Source organism: Nerophis lumbriciformis, linkage group LG25, assembly GCF_033978685.3.
Source record: "Nerophis lumbriciformis linkage group LG25, RoL_Nlum_v2.1, whole genome shotgun sequence".
NCBI lineage: Eukaryota > Metazoa > Chordata > Actinopteri > Syngnathiformes > Syngnathidae > Nerophis > Nerophis lumbriciformis.
In genome coordinates this window covers 40,292,954-40,312,845 of record NC_084572.2, presented here as the reverse complement: position 1 = coordinate 40,312,845, position 19,892 = coordinate 40,292,954, and the positions used below count along the sequence as shown (strand labels likewise).

At 43.3% G+C, this 19,892-nt stretch overlaps 2 protein-coding genes across 3 annotated transcripts in view; one reads left to right on the top strand and one right to left on the bottom strand.

Annotated features, from left to right (window-relative positions):
• Window positions 1-19,892, top strand: part of LOC133621938 (calcium-binding protein 2-like) — a 111,887-nt gene that overhangs the window by 57,965 nt on the left and 34,030 nt on the right. For both annotated transcript variants that reach the window (XM_061984411.1, XM_061984410.1), the window contains 2 exons: window positions 12,759-12,789; window positions 16,940-17,083. In XM_061984411.1, the coding sequence (XP_061840395.1) occupies window positions 12,759-12,789; window positions 16,940-17,083 (175 nt within the window). The remainder of the gene's footprint in view (window positions 1-12,758; window positions 12,790-16,939; window positions 17,084-19,892) is intronic.
• Window positions 1-19,892, bottom strand: part of doc2g (double C2-like domains, gamma) — a 327,390-nt gene that overhangs the window by 292,748 nt on the left and 14,750 nt on the right. The window lies entirely within an intron of this gene.

Below are 19,892 nucleotides of genomic sequence, written 5' to 3'. Positions count from 1 at the left end.
CATGGCTCGCCATCTAATCCTCTCTGGGTAAAAGAAAAATCCAATTAATGTGTTGACCTTGCCATCTAAATACGCCCTTGTGGACCGGCGAATCCTTTATAGGGTAAACATTGCCGTCGCACCCCACAGGCAACTGTAGCCCCTTTTACGTTGCAAAAACAATATTAAAAATGAAGACGTTTCTATAAATCACGAGTGGTTGAACGTTTGAGGCAGATAGTGCGATGGCTGCTGGCACCAAAGTGTGTGCTGGCATTGGATTTGTGTTTCCGCTGAGTTGGCAATATAACACAGAGAATAGTTGTTTGCATGCCTGCCATGTGGACCGGCTTCTAAAGACACCTGGGGGGTCCTGCTATAGCACAACATGATAAGTCAATACAATGACTATGTATTTGCATACCTGCCAACTTTTGAAATCAGAAAAACCTAGTAGCCAGGGTCCAAGGGCCGCAGCCCCCGGTAGGTCCAGGACAAAGTCCTGGTGGGGGGTTCCTTCGCCCCCCCCCCGACGCAAAATGATTATTAGCATTCAGACAGGTTAAAATGTTGCTAAAACCATCACTTTTCTATCAGTCACAGTGACTTTTCAAAACAAAAATATTACAGCAAAAATCATATGGGTTGATTGACATGTTTATTCTGTAAGCTAACTTCAATAGTTTGAAATTATTTTGACAGTTAATGCCAGTTATCCTGTCAACCTTTCACAAGACTTCAATTTGTTCATTGAAAGTATAAACACTTTTTACAGTAAACAAATGGTAAAACAGTACTAAACAATTCCATTTAAAAAAAAATTGGTGTCATTAACTTTCTGTCCAAGCTTGTATAATCTACTGCCTTGTTCAATTGTATAAAATATTCTGTGCCTAAAATTCACATTTCTATCACAATTATCATACTGTAAACATGGTAAGCTAACTTCATTAAAATTAATAGTCCTGTCAATAGCATGGAATTACAATTCAAATGTAGTTTTTTTGTAAGCCTTTCAAAAGAATTCAAAATATGAAAAATGAATGAAAATTAATTGAAGCCATCAGACACTTGAAAAGTGGCACATCACATCTCTAATGTAATCATTTGAACTTTTCAACAGAAATAGCACTGCAAAAATATTAAGGACATACTTCTGTATTTTGGTAGTTATGCTGTCAACATTTAACAAGATTTCTTCAACTTGGACTTGAAAGCATAAATAGTATAAACACTTTTAACAGTATAACAGTACTAAACAATTCCAATAGATAACATTGGTGTCATTACCTTTTTGTTTGCTCAATTATTGCCTCCGTAAATAAAACTTCGGCATTTATCACATCCAAAGAATCTGTTTGGGCAACGAAAAACGTTGAAAGTTTTCCACTTGTATCGCTAGCAACGGCATTAGACTTGTGTTTTTTTGTCCCAACGTGGTCTTTTACATCGCTAATTCCTCCGTGTCCGATCGAAAAATCTTGTCTGCACAAGGCGCAATTCGCGTAGTTTTCACCCTTTTTGGAACGGATAATTATTCCCGGATAGGCTTTTGAATATTCTTCACGGAATGACTGCAGTTTTCTTTTCGGTTTAAGACTCGTATACGATTTTTCTCCGGCTGATTCCATGATCGTTCGCTCGTTTGGAAACAATGGCCTCGTGCTTGGCAGCGGTGCTATAAATAGCCTCGCACATGGCATTCGGAATGGCTCGATAGGAAGTTACGGGAAGCAGTGTCGATTGTCATTGTTGTTACGCGATTTCGTGAATAAAACTTAAAAAAAATTTTTTTTTTTTAATTAATGAAAAACCGTATTTTTTATCACTGCAACCGTAACCCGGAATAGGTTGATGAAAACCGTACTAATTACGGGAAAACCGGAGTAGTTGGCAGGTATGTATTTGGGAGTGCTTATCAAAAGGAAAGCGTGGGACTTTTTAAAATGCATTAAAAATTTCGGTTGAGGATTATTTCAAACATTTATGCAATTTCAACATGTCACATATTGTCTATCTGTGTTGGCCCGAATGCAGCTGAGATAGGCTCCAGCAACCCCCGCGGCCCCAAACGGCAGAAAATGGATGGATGGACATATTTGTTCACTCTTTCACTATCATTACTGGATTAAAGTGCAGTGAAACCACAATTTCCAAACTTAATTGGTCCGTAAATTGAAAAGTTTGTATATTGAAGCAAATTTCTCCATAAGAAACATTTTAAATATTGACAATGGGGTTCCAGCCTCGACAAAAGTACTTATTTAAGTGGAGGTTTGTACACGTTGAACACAATATAAAGTGCTATACTGTACTGCATGTCCGACAAACATAAGGGGGTAAATACAGGGGTGTCCACAAACTTTTTGACTTTGGGGCTGCATTGGGCTTATAAAACTGCATGTAAAGCAACTATATATATATATATATATATATATATATATATATATATATATATATATATATATATATATATATATATATATATTTATATATATGTGTACATATTATATTAATATAATGGATATATAAATAAAAATGTATGTAATTGGACATTAAGAGTATGTGAACGTTCGACTCTTACCTTGTTTACTTTTATGACATACATTTTTTTCTCTTTTTTTTGGTTTTCTATCTTAATATGTAGCACTTTGAGATTTGAGAATGCATTATAAATAAAAGTTATTATAATGCCCTATCGGGTTCTTTTGGCTCATAGGACTCCTGAGGCAGCGGACAGGTACCGACAGGCCAAGCGGTGTGCGGCTTCAGCGGTCGCAGAGGCAAAAACTCGGACATAGGAGGAGTTCGGGGAAGCCATGGAAAGCGACTTCCGGACGGCTTCGAAGCAATTCTGGACCACCATCCGCCGCCTCGACTGCGGATGTTGTGGATCGGTGGAGGGAATACTTCGAAGACCTCCTCAATCCCACCAACACGTCTTCCTATGAGGAAGCAGTGCCTGGGGAGTCTGTGGTGGGCTCTCCTATTTCTGGGGCTGAGGTTGCTGAGGTAGTTAAAAAAGTCCTAGGTGGCAAGGCCCCGGGGGTGGATGAGATCCGCCCGGAGTTCCTTCAGGCTCTGGATGCTGTGGGGCTGTCTTGGTTGACAAGACTCTGCAGCATTGCGTGGACATCGGGGGCGGTACTTCTGGATTGGCAGACCGGGGTGGTGGTTCCTCTCTTTAAGAAGGGGAACCGGAGGGTGTGTTCTAACTATCGCGGGATCACACTCCTCAGCCTTCCCGGTAAGGTCTATTCGGGTGTACTGGAGAGGAGGCTACGCCGGATAGTCGAACCTCGGATTCAGGAGGAACAGTGTGGTTTTCGTCCTGTTCGTGGAACTGTGGACCAGCTCTATACTCTGGGCAGGGTCCTTGAGGGTGCATGGGAGTATGCCCAACCAGTCTACATGTGTTTTGTGGACTTGGAGAAGGCATTCGACCGTGTCCCTCGGGAAGTCCTGTGGGGAGTGCTCAGGGAGTATGGGGTATCGGACTGTCTGATTGTGGCAGTCCGCTCCCTGTACGATCAGTGCCAGAGCTTGGTCCGCATTGCCGGCAGTAAGTCGGACACGTTTCCAGTGAGGGTTGGACTCCGCCAAGGCTGCCCTTTGTCACCGATTCTGTTCTTAACTTTTATGGACAGAATTTCTAGGCGCAGTCAAGGCGTTGAGGGGATCTGGTTTGGTGACTGCAGGATTAGGTCTCTGCTTTTTGCAGATGATGTGGTCCTGATGGCTTCATCTAGCCAGGATCTTCAGCTCTCGCTGGATCGGTTCGCAGCCGAGTGTGAAGTGACTGGGATGAGAATCAGCACCTCCAAGTCCGAGTCCACGGTTCTCGCCCGGAAAAGGGTGGAGTGCCATCTCCGGGTTGGGGAGGAGATCTTGCCCCAAGTGGAGGAGTTCAAGTACCTCGGAGTCTTGTTCACGAGTGAGGGAAGAGTGGATCGTGAGATCGACAGGCGGATCGGTGCGGCGTCTTCAGTAATGCGGACGCTGTATCGATCCGTTGTGGTGAAGAAGGAGCTGAGCCGGAAGGCAAAGCTCTCAATTTACCGGTCGATCTACGTTCCCATCCTCACCTATGGTCATGAGCTTTGGGTTATGACCGAAAGGACAAGATCACGGGTACAAGCGGCCCAAATGAGTTTCCTCCGCCGGGTGGCGGGGCTCTCCCTTAGAGATAGGGTGAGAAGCTCTGTCATCCGGGGGGAGCTCAAAGTAAAGCCGCTGCTCCTCCACATCGAGAGGAGCCAGATGAGGTGGTTCGGGCATCTGGTCAGGATGCCACCCGAGCGCCTCCCTAGGGAGGTGTTTAGGGCACGTCCGACCGGTAGGAGGCCGCGGGGAAGACCCAGGACACGTTGGGAAGACTATGTCTCCCGGCTGGCCTGGGAACGCCTTGGGGTCCCACAGGAAGAGCTGGACGAAGTGGCTGGGGAGAGGGAAGTCTGGGCTTCCCTGCTTAGGCTGCTGCCCCCGCGACCCGACCTTGGATAAGCGGAAGAAGATGGATGGATGGATGGTTATTATAATGATTATGACCACCTCGTTAAAGTATCATAATTGATCAGAAATATCAAGCAGTGTTTATTTGGGAAATATATGCAAACAGAGGTATCACAGTAAAAGGTGTTACAATAAGCAATAATGTGTACATTTTACACCACATGTCCCCTGACATCAGTTTGAGGGAATAACCGCTGCATATATTGATTGCTTGATATTAAATTGATCAAGTTTATGAAGTGTTGTGCAAAACCAGCATATCGAACATCCGTAAGAAAGCCAGTATCGCACGTCCCTAATACCGTGTTAATCTGCCACTGGTTGTAAGCATTAATTATACGACTTAGGGCTGGGCGATATACTGTAGCTGAAAACTGTGTTTTATATTGGTCGATATCAATAATTGGCGATATTTTTTATGAATGATGGAAAATATGGACCTCGTGGAAAAATATATTAAATGTTAACATTGTTATTTCAAATGTAACCTTTCTCTGATTATAATCCCTTCAGCTTTTAAGGCAATTCTAAAATCACAACAAACACTTAACAATAACCTCTTTAAATGAAAGTGCAAAAATAAGGAATATGTAAAAAATGCTTAATAAAGTATAACAGATATTGCCAAGTGTGAAAATGTAAACAGAGAAACCTGAGAATAAAAATGTTTTGCTGTTTTGTGTAACTTTTAATTTGGTCTATTATGATGATTTAAGTTTGGAAAATAAATGTGCATTTTTTTTTATTTTTTTTTTTTAAGTGTAGCACATTTGTTATATTTGGTTATGTATTTTATTTATATAGTCGTGCACGATAGTTCCTATCTATTAAAAGTTAAAGTACCAATGATTGTCACACACACACACTAGGTGTGGTGAAATTATTCTCTGCATTTGACCCATCACCCTTGATCACCCCCTGGGAGGTGAGGGGAGCAGTGAGCGGCAGCGGTGGCCGCGCCCGGGAATCAATTTTGGTGATTTAACCCCCAATTCCAAGCCTTGATGCTGAGTGCCAAGCAGGGAGGTAATGGCTCACATTTTTATAGTCTTTGGTATGACTCGGCCGGGGTTTGAACTCACAACCTACCCATCTCAGGGCGGACACTCTAACCACTAGGCCACGGAGTAGGTTTTAGTATTTTTTCCCTACATCATAATAAGGAGCGGGCGAGGGTTGAAAAGAAGAGGTGAGCGTGGTGAAGGACTACGGTCCGTTCGGGAAAAAATACCCAAAACTTCCATCCTGTCGAGGTGACTTTTCTTGTTTTATTTTTTTATTTCTTCGCTCTCTGCAGCACTCATTTTTACTTTTTACTCCTGTTTTGCTGGCTTACCAGACTGCGAGTGCCTTTGTTTATGCAAACGTCCTTGCTTCATTCTTTCCGGTTTCTTCCAACCAAAAAAAAAAAAGATAGATATACAGGTAAAAGCCAGTAAATTAGAATATTTTGAAAAACTTGATTTATTTCAGTAATTGCATTCAAAAGGTGTAACTTGTACATTATATTTATTCATTGCACACAGACTGATGCATTCAAATGTTTATTTCATTTAATTTTGATGATTTGAAGTGGCAACAAATGAAAATCCAAAATTCCGTGTGTTACAAAATTAGAATATTGTGTAAGGCTAATACAAAAAAGGGATTTTTAGAAATGTTGGCCAACTGAAAAGTATGAAAATGAAAAATATGAGCATGTACAATACTCAATACTTGGTTGGAGCTCCTTTTGCCTCAATTACTGCGTTAATGCGGCGTGGCATGGAGTCGATGAGTTTCTGGCACTGCTCAGGTGTTATGAGAGCCCAGGTTGCTCTGATAGTGGCCTTCAACTCTTCTGCGTTTTTGGGTCTGGCATTCTGCATCTTCCTTTTCACAATACCCCACAGATTTTCTATGGGGCTAAGGTCAGGGGAGTTGGCGGGCCAATTTAGAACAGAAATACCATGGTCCGTAAACCAGGCACGGGTAGATTTTGCACTGTGTGCAGGCGCCAAATCCTGTTGGAACTTGAAATCTCCATCTCCATAGAGCAGGTCAGCAGCAGGAAGCATGAAGTGCTCTAAAACTTGCTGGTAGACGGCTGCGTTGACCCTGGATCTCAGGAAACAGAGTGGACCGACACCAGCAGATGACATGGCACCCCAAACCATCACTGATGGTGGAAACTTTACACTAGACTTCAGGCAACGTGGATCCTGTGCCTCTCCTGTCTTCCTCCAGACTCTGGGACCTCGATTTCCAAAGGAAATGCAAAATTTGCTTTCGTCAGAAAACATGACTTTGGACCACTCAGCAGCAGTCCAGCTCTTTTTTTCCTTAGCCCAGGTGAGACGCTTTGCGCGCTGTTTCTTGGTCAACAGTGGCTTGACACGAGGTATGCGGCAGTTGAAACCCATGTCTTTCAAGCGTCTCTTGGTGGTGGATCTTGAAGCACTGACTCTAGCAGCTGTCCACTCCTTCTGAATCTCCCACACATTTTTGAATGGGTTTTTTTTTCACAATCTTGACCAGGGCGCGGTGATCCCTATCGCTTGTACACTTTTTCTGACCACAGTTTTTCCTTCCCTTTGCCTCTCCATTAATGTGTTTGGACACAGAGCTCTGAGAACAGCCAGCCTCTTCAGCAATAACCTTTTGTGTCTTTCCCTCCTTGTGCAATGTGTCGATGGTTGCCTTTTGGACAGCTGTCAAATCTGAAGTCTTCCCCATGTTTGTGTAGGCTTCAGAACTGGACTGAGAGACCATTTAAAGCCCTTTGCAGGTGTTTTGAGTTAATCAGCTGATTAGTTTGTGGCACCAGGTGTCTTCAAAATTTAACCCTTACACAATATTCTAATTTTGTGACACACGGAATTTTGGATTTTCATTTGTTGCCACTTCAAATCATCAAAATTAAATGAAATAAACATTTGAATGCATCAGTCTGTGTGCAATGAATAAATATAATGTACAAGTTACACCTTTTGAATGCAATTACTGAAATAAATCAAGTTTTTCAAAATATTCTAATTTACTGGCTTTTACCTGTATATATTGAACGCATTTTTTTTTTAATAACAATTACGTGTCTATTGCGATATATATTGATATCATTATCTGGTCCCAGCCCTAATACAACTTTAAATGCAATTTTGTCTCATGAAGAGAGGGACAAGTGGTAGGAAATGGATGGATAGATGTTTTTCAGCAGCTGGAAGAAAGAAAAAAAAAATGATCAGAGCTTTGATACGCTTCCTAAGCTGGTGTGCCAATCAAGTTTCTTTGAGCGTATAGATATCCTGGGGCTTAGAGCTAAGCAGCATCTCCATACGTCCTATATGGGGATGAGTGACTTTTCATGTTTTTCTCGCTTCCCCGAGTGGATGCGGCGACGCTTTAGGAGACAGATGGTGCAATGATAGCCCTTGAGTGGAGACCATGTACCATACCAACTCAGCGTGTTTTACTTAAGGCACACAGATCTTCATGGAAACAATCATTTAATTGCCGGTTCATCTTTCAAATCATCTGAGCGTTACATATGCAAATTAAATCCAGTGAATGTTTACAAATATGCAAATGAGACAATTGTTTCAAGGACTGAGGCAAGTGAGACGCAATTATACTCATGAGGAAACAAACAAGGCACTTCTCTCTATAAAAACAGTTTCTAAAGAAGCGATCGCTGCCTCTGGCTGCATTTTCGCCATTTGACATGCTAAACAATGTAATAAACTACTCAACCTTTGCTACACTTATGTTTCATTTTAAGGGGTCCTATTAATCAAAACCAATTGTTCTTATCTATTAGTACCTGCCTATGTGCATAAGTCCCGAAAACTTGAAATCAAACCATGGGGCATGGCGGAGATATTTATCAAAAAATCTTGCCTTCCTTCATACTTCCTCCAAACCGTCTGTTTGGAATTAGCTCTCACTTGTGATGTTTTCTGACCTGTGACATCAGCTTTTTATCCACATATGGTAGAAAATCACTCAAACATTCTTGCCCGACTCAGCCATTTCTAATTTATGTAGGAGCGGTTGTACCAAAACATTTGAAACCCAATGAAGGAAAATGCTCTGTTGTTGGTTTGCTTTAACCAGCACATGTCATTACGCACACGTGCCTTACGTTTAATCATGATGATTTTCTACCGTGCCATTGTAGAGAGCATCATTAGATACGGGATCACCTCATGGTTTGGCAACCTAACCGTTAAGCTAAAAAGCAAACTGGCCGGCATGCATAAAACGGCAATGAAAATCGTAGGGAGGAAAGAATATGAGCCTATACGGAGCATCTATGAGCAGGCAGTTAGGAAAAAAGCTAAGAAAATTATTTCCAACTCACAACATCCACTCTTTCCTGAATATGGAACCCTGCCATCAGGGAGAAGACTCCGGGTCCCACTATGCAAATTTAACCGCCTTAAATTATCATTTGTCCCAGCCTCCATTAAGCTGACCAACAATGTGCAATAGAATTTTAATACATAGGTTAGCACTTTTTTAGCACATAGCAGTTTAGCACATAGCACTTTAGAACTAAGCACTTTAGCACACAGCACTTTATCCATGAGCTCTAGTGCAATGCACATTGGTACTTTATCTTTATCTCCATACTGTAGATGTTATGCCTACATCAAAGTGCCACCTATGTCTATCAAGCTCCATGTTCTGATGTTTAAATGTTAGTTGTATGGTTGTGGTTGTGTCTGTGCTTGTGTTGTTTTTGGGTATGTTAAGAAAGCAATGATGCACTGTGCCCAAGACAAATTTCCCCGCGGGGACAATAAAGTTGAACCTTGAACCTTACCATTTGTGCCTTCAACTGTGGAAAAAGTCGCTTTGAGTGTGTGCGAAGACGAGTCCTGCTTCAAACACAAACTCTCACAAAAAGATGGATTTTCGGTAAAACTATTTTCAGTGGCGGGAGACAATGAAACGGTAAGTAATAGCAGTAGGTTAAAAATGTGTGAGTGATGCGTTTGCAACCTTAGCTCAATTTGTTGTGTAGCCAGCTTAGCCTTCTACTGTAAGACAACAGTGTTTTTGTCCTCCGGAAAAATAAGGAATGGTTTTCCTATAATCTACTTTTAATTGGATCAGTGCCTAGTCTATTTGGCAATGAACCAGTTTGTATTACAATTCGTAATTAAAGCTGCAAGCAGCATTGGTCGGGCCCGCGTATTTGGCAGGTGCTAGTCCTAAGTGTCCCAATACTTTTGTCAAGTTTTAGTCCCAAGTGTCCCAATACTTTTGTCAAGTTTTAGTCCCAAGTATCCCAATACTTTTGTCCAGTTTTCGGCCTAAATGTCCCAATACTTTTGTCCAGTGGTAGTCATAAGTGTCCCAATACTTTTGTCTACTTTTAGTCCGAAGTGTCCCAATACTTTTGTCTAGTGTACCTACATTGTCTGCATTGTGTGGGCACGCTGGTGCTTCCTGCTTTTAAGCAGCCATCTTGAGAAAACAGCAGCGCAGCAGCATCAGCGCAGCGGTTCTTTGAAGGCTCATAAAATCAAAACCGGAGCAGTTGTAAAAATTATTTCGATAACTTTTATTTGGAAGGGTTCAATCTCTCTCCTGTGTTAGTTTGAAACCGAAAAGACAAACGCGCTCAGAGGAGATAATGTTTGAAGAGAAGTGACCGGTTTATAAAAAAATGTTGTTTTGAAGGGGAAATTGCAAACTTCCTGTTGATTTTTGCTGAGGGTTGTCAATCTATGAAAAGTAGGTCTAAGTGAGACCTACATAGAGGTTTTTGTTTCATGTCTCTCTGACTTTCCCAGTGGGAGGTACAGGCAGTTTTGTCATTTTTTTCTTCTGAGGAGCAGTTTTTTCTGCGTTTTATTAAAAAATTGCGGTAGAGCACAATTTTGAGTTTTGGGGTTGGTTTTTTTTTATTAGATCGCAATTTTTGCCAGTCCTGATGTGTGTGTTCAGTTTGGTGAGTTTTGAAGCATGTTAAGGGGGTCAAATTACAGCTCAAAGAGGCAAAAGTGACTGTTTTTAGTACTTTTTTGTCTTGAAGGGGGAATTGCCAACTTCCTGTTGATTTTTGCCCGAGAATATACTATTATGAAATCTAGGTCTAAGTCACACCTACATAAAGGTTTTTGTTTCATGTCTCTCCGACCTTCCTAGTGGGAGTTACAGGCAGTCTAGTTTTTTTCCTAGGGGGCGCTAGAGCGCAATTTTGAGTTTTGAGGTTTGGTTTTTTGATAAAAAGTTTTGCCGTATATTACTGTGTGTGTAAAATTTGGTGAGTTTTGAAGTATGTTAAGGGGGTCAAATTACAGCGCAAAGTTGCGGTAGAATAATAAGAAGAAGAAGAAGAAAGAATAAAATCTTACAAATTCAATAGGTCCTTATGTCCCATTGCATAAGGACTCCCTTTGTGAGCCTTCTGCTTTCGCTAGATCACCTGGGATGTTGTGTGGCTTGAAAATAGGTCTTTACAGCAAAATGTTGAGCAAAGAAACATCCTCACATGTTATGTAGACCAAAATGAAGTGTTTTAAATGTAGGAAAAAAAAAACATGACATGACCTATTTGATGTAGACTTGACGCTCCTGGCTCTTAGCGTTGCCATTTTTCAGCAAATACATGAAGTGTGTTAGTGGGTGGGGCGAGGGTCGGCAAACGTCAAGAGAGAGGGAGAGTCGGCCTGCGCAAATGCCAAAACGAGGTAGAGAATACAGAATGTTACACACACACACACACACACACACGTCTTGCCTACTTTGTGTGGACCCACGTTTGGTTATTCCAGGGGTCGGCAACCCGCGGCTCTAGAGCCGCATGCGGCTCTTTAGCGCCGCCCTAGTGGCTCTCTGGAGCTTTTTCAGAAATGTATGAAAAATGGAAAAAGATGAGGGGGAAAAAATCTATTTTTTGTTTTAATATGGTTTCTGTAGGAGGACAAACATGACACAAACCTCCCTAATTGTTATAAAGCACACTGTTTATATTAAACATGCTTCACTGATTCGAGTATTTGGCGAGCGCCGTTTTGTCCTACTAATTTTGGCGGTCCTTGAACTCACCGTAGTTTGTTTACATTTATAACTTTCTAGGACGTGTTTTATGCCACTTCTTTTTCTGTCTCATTTTGTCCACCAAACTTTTAACGTTGTGCATGAAAGGTGAGTTTTGTTGATGTTATTGACTTGTTGGAATGCTAATCAGACATATTTGGTCACTGCATGACTGCAAGCTAATCGATGCTAACATGCTATTTAGGCTAGCTATATGTACATATTGCATCATAATGCGCCCTGCGATGAGGTGGCGACTTGTCCAGGGTGTACGCCGCCTTCCGCCCGATTGTAGCTAAGATAGGCTCCAGTACCCCCGCGACCCCGAAGGGAATAAGCGGTAGAAAATGGATGGATGGATGGGCATCATAATGCCTCATTTGTAGCTATATTTGAGCTCATTTAGTTTCCTTTAAGTCCTCTTAATTCAATTTATATCTCATGACACACTATCTGTATGTAATATGGCTTTTCATTTTTTGCGTCTCCAGACAGATTTTTTTTTAAAATTTTGGTCCAATATGGCTCATTCAACATTTTGGGTTGCCGACCCCTGGGTTAGTAAGTTGTGAGGGCCCCCCTTTCCACTATAGCTAGAATGATGAAAAGTATATATCTAGCACTAGATGGGAGTAGAGAGTTGCAACCTCACTTCAGAATGCAAAACACACAAAGTAAAACAAATATTTTACTTCTATAGTTGTGAGGTCCAGGCAAATGTCCTTACAAGTCAAAAGGTTCTCACAGAAAGGGTGGTTTGTCAAGTGTATGTCCACACAAGGATGGTGAGACAAGTACACACACACACACACACACACACGCACACGCACACGCACACGCACACGCGGCCATATGCAAATGATGCGACTTGTGTGTCTGGCAAACATATGCCGCCGTCTTTCTGTCTGTTTCAGTCGCGACAGAGCAAGATCTGTACAATTCACCATGAAATGTGTTTGTGTAAGTGTCTGGAGGCTGCAGCTGTAGTCGAGTGCATGTGTGTAGAAGAGTATGATGTTGCGTCATTTTGCAAATGAGAAAGAAACGTTGCAGGGTGAAATCCTATTAGTTTGCTGTCAGCGTGCTGCTGAGCAGACACGATATGCATGTTATTGTAATTTGGTAGTCACAAACATTTACAACTGGTGTGTTTCTTTTTAAAGTCACCTTGATTTTTACATCCTGCTGTCCGACGGGGTCTTGTAACCAGCGATGTGTTTCCTCCTTGTGCTGCACAGGAGAGAGAGCTGATGCCACTGGAGTTAGACGGTAAGATATCATTTGCGCCATGATGACACGCAGACAATCTATATCACACAACTTGGATAACCGCGTAGATTTCCTCCTGCAAAGATTGCCACTGGACTAAGTCGTTTGTCTGGGGTCTGCTTTTATGTTCGAGTTGTCCCCCGCCACTTTGCGGTTCTTCCTACTTTCGGCAGTTTAAAGTACCACCGAGTTTGATTACCCATCCAAGTTTCATGTTAAATTACATATATCTTGGGGCGTATATGAAGTGTTTTAAAGAGGAACAACACTTTTTTGGAATGATGCCCAGGCCTCAAATAGTAATTTTTTAAGGTCAAGGCAAGTGCGTATCTGCCAACTTTTGAAATCAGAAAAACCTAGTAGCCAGGGTCCAGGGGCCGCAGGCCCCGGTTGGTCCAGGACAAAGTCCTGGTGGGGGGTTCAGGCTTCGCCCCCCCCGACGCAAAATGATTATTAGCATTCAGACAGGTTAAAATGTTGCTAAAACCATCACTTTTCTATCAGTCACAGTGACTTTTCAAAACAAAAATATTACAGCAAAAATCATATGGGTTGATTGACATGTTTATTCTGTAAGCTAACTTCAATAGTTTGAAATTATTTTGACAGTTAATGCCAGTTATCCTGTCAACCTTTCACAAGACTTCAATTTGTTCATTGAAAGTATAAACACTTTTTACAGTAAACAAATGGTAAAACAGTACTAAACAATTCCATTAAAAAAACAATTGGTGTCATTATTAACTTTCTGTCCAAGCTTGTATAATCTACTGCCTTGTTCAATTGTAAAAAATATTCTGTGCCTAAAATTCACATTTCTATCACAATGATCATAGTGTAAACATGGTAAGCTAACTTCATTAAAATTAATAGTCCTGTCAATAGCATGGAATTACAATTCAAATGTAGTTTTTTTGTAAGCCTTTCAAAAGAATTCAAAATATGAAAAATTCATGAAAATGAATTGAAGCCATCAGACACTTGAAAAGTGGCACATCACATCTCTAATGTAATCATTTGAACTTTTCAACAGAAATAGCACTGCAAAAATATTAAGGACATACTTCTGTATTTTGGTAGTTATGCTGTCAACATTTAACAAGATTTCTTCAACTTGGACTTGAAAGCATAAATAGTATAAACACTTTTAACAGTATAACAGTACTAAACAATTCCAATAGATAACATTGGTGTCATTACCTTTTTGTGGCTAAAATCCAAATTTAGCAACGGCATTAGACTTGTGTTTTTTTGTCCCAACGTGGTCTTTTACATCGCTAATTCCTCCGTGTCCGATCGAAAAATCTTGTCTGCACAAGGTGCAATTCGCGTAGTTTTCACCCTTTTTGGAACGGATAATTATTCCTGGATAGGCTTTTGAATATTCTTCACAGAATGACTGCAGTTTTCTTTTCGGTTTAAGACTCGTTTGCGATTTTTCTCCGGCTGATTCCATGATCTTTCGCTCGTTTGGAAACAATGGCAACTGGTGCCTCGTGCTTGGCAGCGGTGCTATAAATAGCCTCGCGCATGGCATTCGGAATGGCTCGATAGGAAGTTACGGGAAGCAGTGTCGATTGTCATTGTTGTTACGCGATTTCGTGAATAAAACTTTAAAAAAATTAAAAAAAATTTAATTAATGAAAAACCGTATTTTTTATCACTGCAACCGTAACCCGGAATAGGTTGATGAAAACCGTACTAATTACGGGAAACCCGGAGTAGTTGGCAGGTATGTATTGTACACGTTTCTGTTGTGAATAATAAAGGATTCATTTTAGGCTGCCTCTGAATAATAGCATGAAATATTCCAGCACCTTCATAACATTTAGTTATACTAAAGCGTCACTCAAATCTAAATATATTTATATAGCTTTATCGGGCCCGGCTACATTGATCCATTATGAAAAAAACCTGAGATATTTCTGTCCGTTACGTTTATTTCGAAATTGGTACCCGTGCGTTTTCTCTGTCAAAACGGAGTCAAATGAGCCGGAGACACATTATCAGCACCGCGTTGCAGCAAAGACATAACATTAACGTTACTCACAAAAAAGCAAAACTCATGAATGCCTGTTGCCACTATGGACTTAAAAAGTTACGTACCGTGAGTTCCCTTCATCCATGGCTGCAACATGTTTCCTTTTCAGGTGCTCCTGAAGCAATGTTGTACTTCCGTGCCATTTTGCAGGAAACGCTCTTCTTTGAAGTCTTTAAAGTAAAGTGTTCCCACACTTTTGAGGACTTAGGTCGTACACTTTTCTCCATTGAAGCAATAACCTCAAGATGTTTTTCTGCTGAACTATCGGTACTGTTTTCCTGCGCCATTTTTCGAATGTTTCCAGCAATGAGACAGCGTCGTCACGTGAGCTGTACATAACACATCATTGGCTAGCTTACCTCCACCTCATGAGACGTAGCCTCAGTGCCGCCCTGGCGCTGTTTTGTACTGTTTTTGTACCGTATTTTTCGGACTATAAGTCGCAGTTTTTTTCATAGTTTGGCCGGGCTCCAGTGCAACTTATATGTTTTTTTCCTTCTTTATTATGCATTTTCGGCAGGTGCGACTTATATTCCGAAAAATATGGTACTTATTTTAATTATTGTTTCTCAGCTGTTTGTAAATGTTGCAGTTTATAAATAGTTTTTTTTTTTTTTAAATAATTAAAAAAAATAAGTAAATAAAAGATAAAAAGCCTCCGCGCATGTGCATAGCATAGTTCCAACGAATCAATTACTAAATTAATTGCCAACTATTTTTATAATCGATTTTAATCGATTTAAACGATTGGTTGTTGCAGCCTTCCCGGTAAGGTCTATTCAGGTGTACTGGAGAGGAGGCTACGCCGGATAGTCGAACCTCGGATTCAGGAGGAACAGTGTGGTTTTCGTCCTGGTCGTGGAACTGTGGACCAGCTCTATACTCTCGGCAGGGTCCTTGAGGGTGCATGGGAGTTTGCCCAACCAGTCTACATGTGTTTTGTGGACTTGGAGAAGGCATTCGACCGTGTCCCTCGGGAAGTCCTGTGGGGAGTGCTCAGAGAGTATGGGGTAACGGACTGTTTTATTGTGGCGGTCCGCTCCCTGTATGATCAGTGTCAGAGCTTGGTCCGCATTGCCGGCAGTAAGTCGGACACGTTTCCAGTGAGGGTTGGACTCCGCCAAGGCTGCCCTTTGTCACCCATTCTGTTCATAACCTTTATGGACAGAATTTCTAGGCGCAGTCAGGGCGTTGAGGGGATCTGGTTTGGTGGCTGCAGGATTAGGTCACTGCTATTTGCAGATGATGTGGTCCTGATGGCTTCCTCCGGCCAAGATCTTCAGCTCTCACTGGATCGGTTCACAGCAGAGTGTGAAGCGACTGGGATGGGAATCAGCACCTCCAAGTCCGAGTCCATGGTTCTCTCCCGGAAAAGGGTGGAGTGCCATCTCCGGGTTGGGGAGGAGATCTTGCCCCAAGTGGAGGAGTTCAAGTACCTCGGAGTCTTGTTCACGAGTGGGGGAAGAGTGGATGGTGAGATGGACAGGCGGATCGGTGCGGCGTCTTCAGTAATGCGGACGCTGTATCGATCCGTTGTGGTGAAGAAGGAGCTGAGCCGGAAGGCAAAGCTCTCGATTTACCGGTCGATCTACGTTCCCATCCTCACCTATGGTCATGAGCTTTGGGTCATGACCGAAAGGACAAGATCACGGGTACAAGCGGCCCAAATGAGTTTCCTCCGCCGAGTGGCGGGGCTCTCCCTTAGAGATAGGGTGAGAAGCTCTGTCATCCGGGAGGAGCTCAAAGTAAAGCCGCTGCTCCTCCACATCGAGAGGAGCCAGATGAGGTGGTTCGGGCATCTGGTCAGGATGCCACCCGAACGCCTCCCTAGGAAGGTGTTTCGGGCACGTCCGACCGGTAGGAGGCCACGGGGAAGACCCAGGACACGCTGGGAAGACTATGTCTCCCGGCTGGCCTGGGAACGCCTCGGGATCCCCCGGGAAGAGCTGGACGAAGTGGCTGGGGAGAGGGAAGTCTGGGCTTCCCTGCTTAAGCTGCTGCCCCCGCGACCCGATCTCGGATAAGCGGAAGAAGATGGATGGATGGATGGATGGAAAGTTCTCACCAGTTTAAAGTTTGTGATCACTGTCATTTGTGTGTGCGTGTCAGAGCTGCGAGAGGCCTTCAAGGAGTTTGATTACGATGCGGATGGCTTTATCCATTACAAAGACATTGCCGACTGCATGAGGACCATGGGCTACATGCCTACGGAGATGGAACTCATCGAAATCATCCAGCAAATCAAGATGAGATGTATGTATTCATTTGTAGGGCTGTGTGTGTGTGTGTGTGTGTGTGTGTGTGTGTGTGTGTGTGTGTGTGTGTGTGTGTGTGTGTCTGTCCCTTGGTGCATGTTTTTCATTTGTCCCTTAGTTGATATGCCATGCCAGGATGACTGATGGGTCCTTCTCAGGTGAGCAAGTGTGGCTAATGTGTAACGTGTCTTAGTGTGTGTTGCACGTTTTTCCCTGACCCTGCATGAAATTGATGTTTGTCTTGGAGACATTTCTGCAGACTGATTAATGGCCCTCAGCCTGCATGTGCAACGCTATGTGTGACACCGCATGTTGAAAGATTCCCTCTCAGTGGGCTCAGTCAAAAGCCATATGGATGTATATGTATTTTCACGTCATAAATTGTGGGGAAAAGGGTAGGAACATATTTTGTGGTGTCAGGGAGAAAGTAAAAACCAGTCAAATCCAGCCTATGCGCCCTTGATGTTCCTGGAGATTAGATCAAAACAGTGTGGGGAAAAAAAACAACGTATCTCTCTACGGTAGATTCAAAACACCAAATGAAAACTAATCCTATGACAAAACTAGACATGCATGGTCATAGACCTTCATTGGACATAATACTGTGCAGCAAACATACCATAACACTTCAACAAATTGGTTTGTTGCTTTGCTTTTTTCCGTATTGAACTCAAAACAAAGAACTGATCTGCCGTATGGTTTTACTTTAGAAAATAAAAGTGTCAGACTTCTCGTCGACTTATTTGTATTTGTTTGTTAAATGTTTGGGTAAAAATGTTTTCTTTAATATAAACATTTCTCAGAGCTGTTCATCCATCTTATAGAATAATGTAGTTAATCATAGAACAGGCATCCATCCAATGTTATTAATAAAAAGTAGGGCTGTCCAACGATAAAAAATATTTAATCGCAATTAATCACATTTTGTTCATAGTTAACTCAACATTAATCGAGATAATCGCATATTTTTCATCAATAAGTGTACCCTCGACAGATCATTTTCAGGGGGCGTGGCTTCATATTGCTGCATGACAATGTTTTAACCTTCTTTATTAATTAATCCATCCATCCATCCATCTTCTTCCGCTTATCCGAGGTCGGGTCGCGGGGGCAGCAGCCTAAGCAGGGAAGCCCAGACTTCCCTCTCCCCAGCTACTTCGTCCAGTTCTTCCTGTGGGACCCCGAGGCGTTCCCAGGCCAGCCGGGAGACATAGTCTTCCCAACGTGTCCTGGGTCTTCCCCGCGGCCTCCTACCGGTCGGACGTGCCCTAAACACCTCCCTAGGGAGGCGTTGGGGTGGCATCCTGACCAGATGCCCGAACCACCTCATCTGACTCCTCTCGATGTGGAGGAGCAGCGGCTTTACTTTGAGCTCCCCCCGGATGGCAGAGCTTCTCACCCTATCTCTAAGGGAGAGCCCCGCCACCCGGCGGAGGAAACTCATTTGGGCCGCTTGTACCCGTGATCCTGTCCTTTCGGTCATAACCCAAAGCTCATGACCATAGGTGAGGATGGGAACGTAGATCGACCGGTAAATTATAATAATAATAATAATAACTGGGATTTATATAGCGCTTTTCTAAGTACCCAAAGTCGCTTTACATGTAGAACCCATCATTCGTTCACACCTGGTGGTGGTAAGCTACTTTCATAGCCACAGCTGCCCTGGGGTAGACTGACGGAAGCGTGGCTGCAATTTGCGCCAACGGCTCCTCCGACCACCACCTGTCATTCATCATTCAATTCACCGGTGTGAGTGGCACCGAGGGCAAAGGGTGAAGTGTCCCGCCCAAGGACACAACGGCAGCGATTTTTGGATGGTAAGAGGCGGGGAGCGAACCTGCAACCCTCAGGTTTCTGGCACGGTTGCTCTACCCACTACACCATTCCGCCCCTTTGAGAGCTTTGCTTTCCGGCTCAGCTCCTTCTTCACCACAACGGATCAATACAGCGTCCGCATTACTGAAGACGCCGCACCGATCCGCCTGTCGATCTCACGATCCACTCTTCCCCCACTCGTGAACAAGACTCCGAGGTACTTGAACTCCTCCACTTGGGGCAAGATCTCCTCCCCAACCCGGAGATGGCACTCCACCCTTTTCCGGGCGAGAACCATGGACTCGGACTTGGAGGTGCTGATTCTCATCCCAGTCGCTTCACACTCGGCTGCGAACCGATCCAGTGAGAGCTGAAGATCCTGGCCAGATGAAGCCATCAGGACCACATCATCTGCAAATAGCAGAGACCTAATCCTGCAGCCACCAAACCGGATCCCCTCAACGCCTTGACTGCGCCTAGAAATTCTGTCCATAAAAGTTATGAACAGAATGGGTGACAAAGGGCAGCCTTGGCGGAGTCCAACCCTCACTGGAAATGTGTCCGACTTACTGCCGGCAATGCGGACCAAGCTCTGGCACTGTGCATACAGGGAGCGGACTGCCACAATCAGACAGTCCGATACCCCATATTCTCTGAGCACTCCCCACAGGACTTCCCGAGGGACACGGTCGAATGCCTTCTCCAAGTCCACAAAACACATGTAGACTGGTTGGGCAAACTCCCATGCACCCTCAAGGACCCTGCCGAGAGTATAGAGCTGGTCCACAGTTCCACGACCAGGACGAAAACCACACTGTTCCTCCTGAATCCGAGGTTCGACTATCCGGCGTAGCCTCCTCTCCACTACACCTGAATAGACCTTACCGGGAAGGCTGAGGAGTGTGATCCCACGATAGTTAGAGCACACCCTCCGGTTCCCCTTCTTAAAGAGAGGAACCACCACCCCGGTCTGCCAATCCAGAGGTACC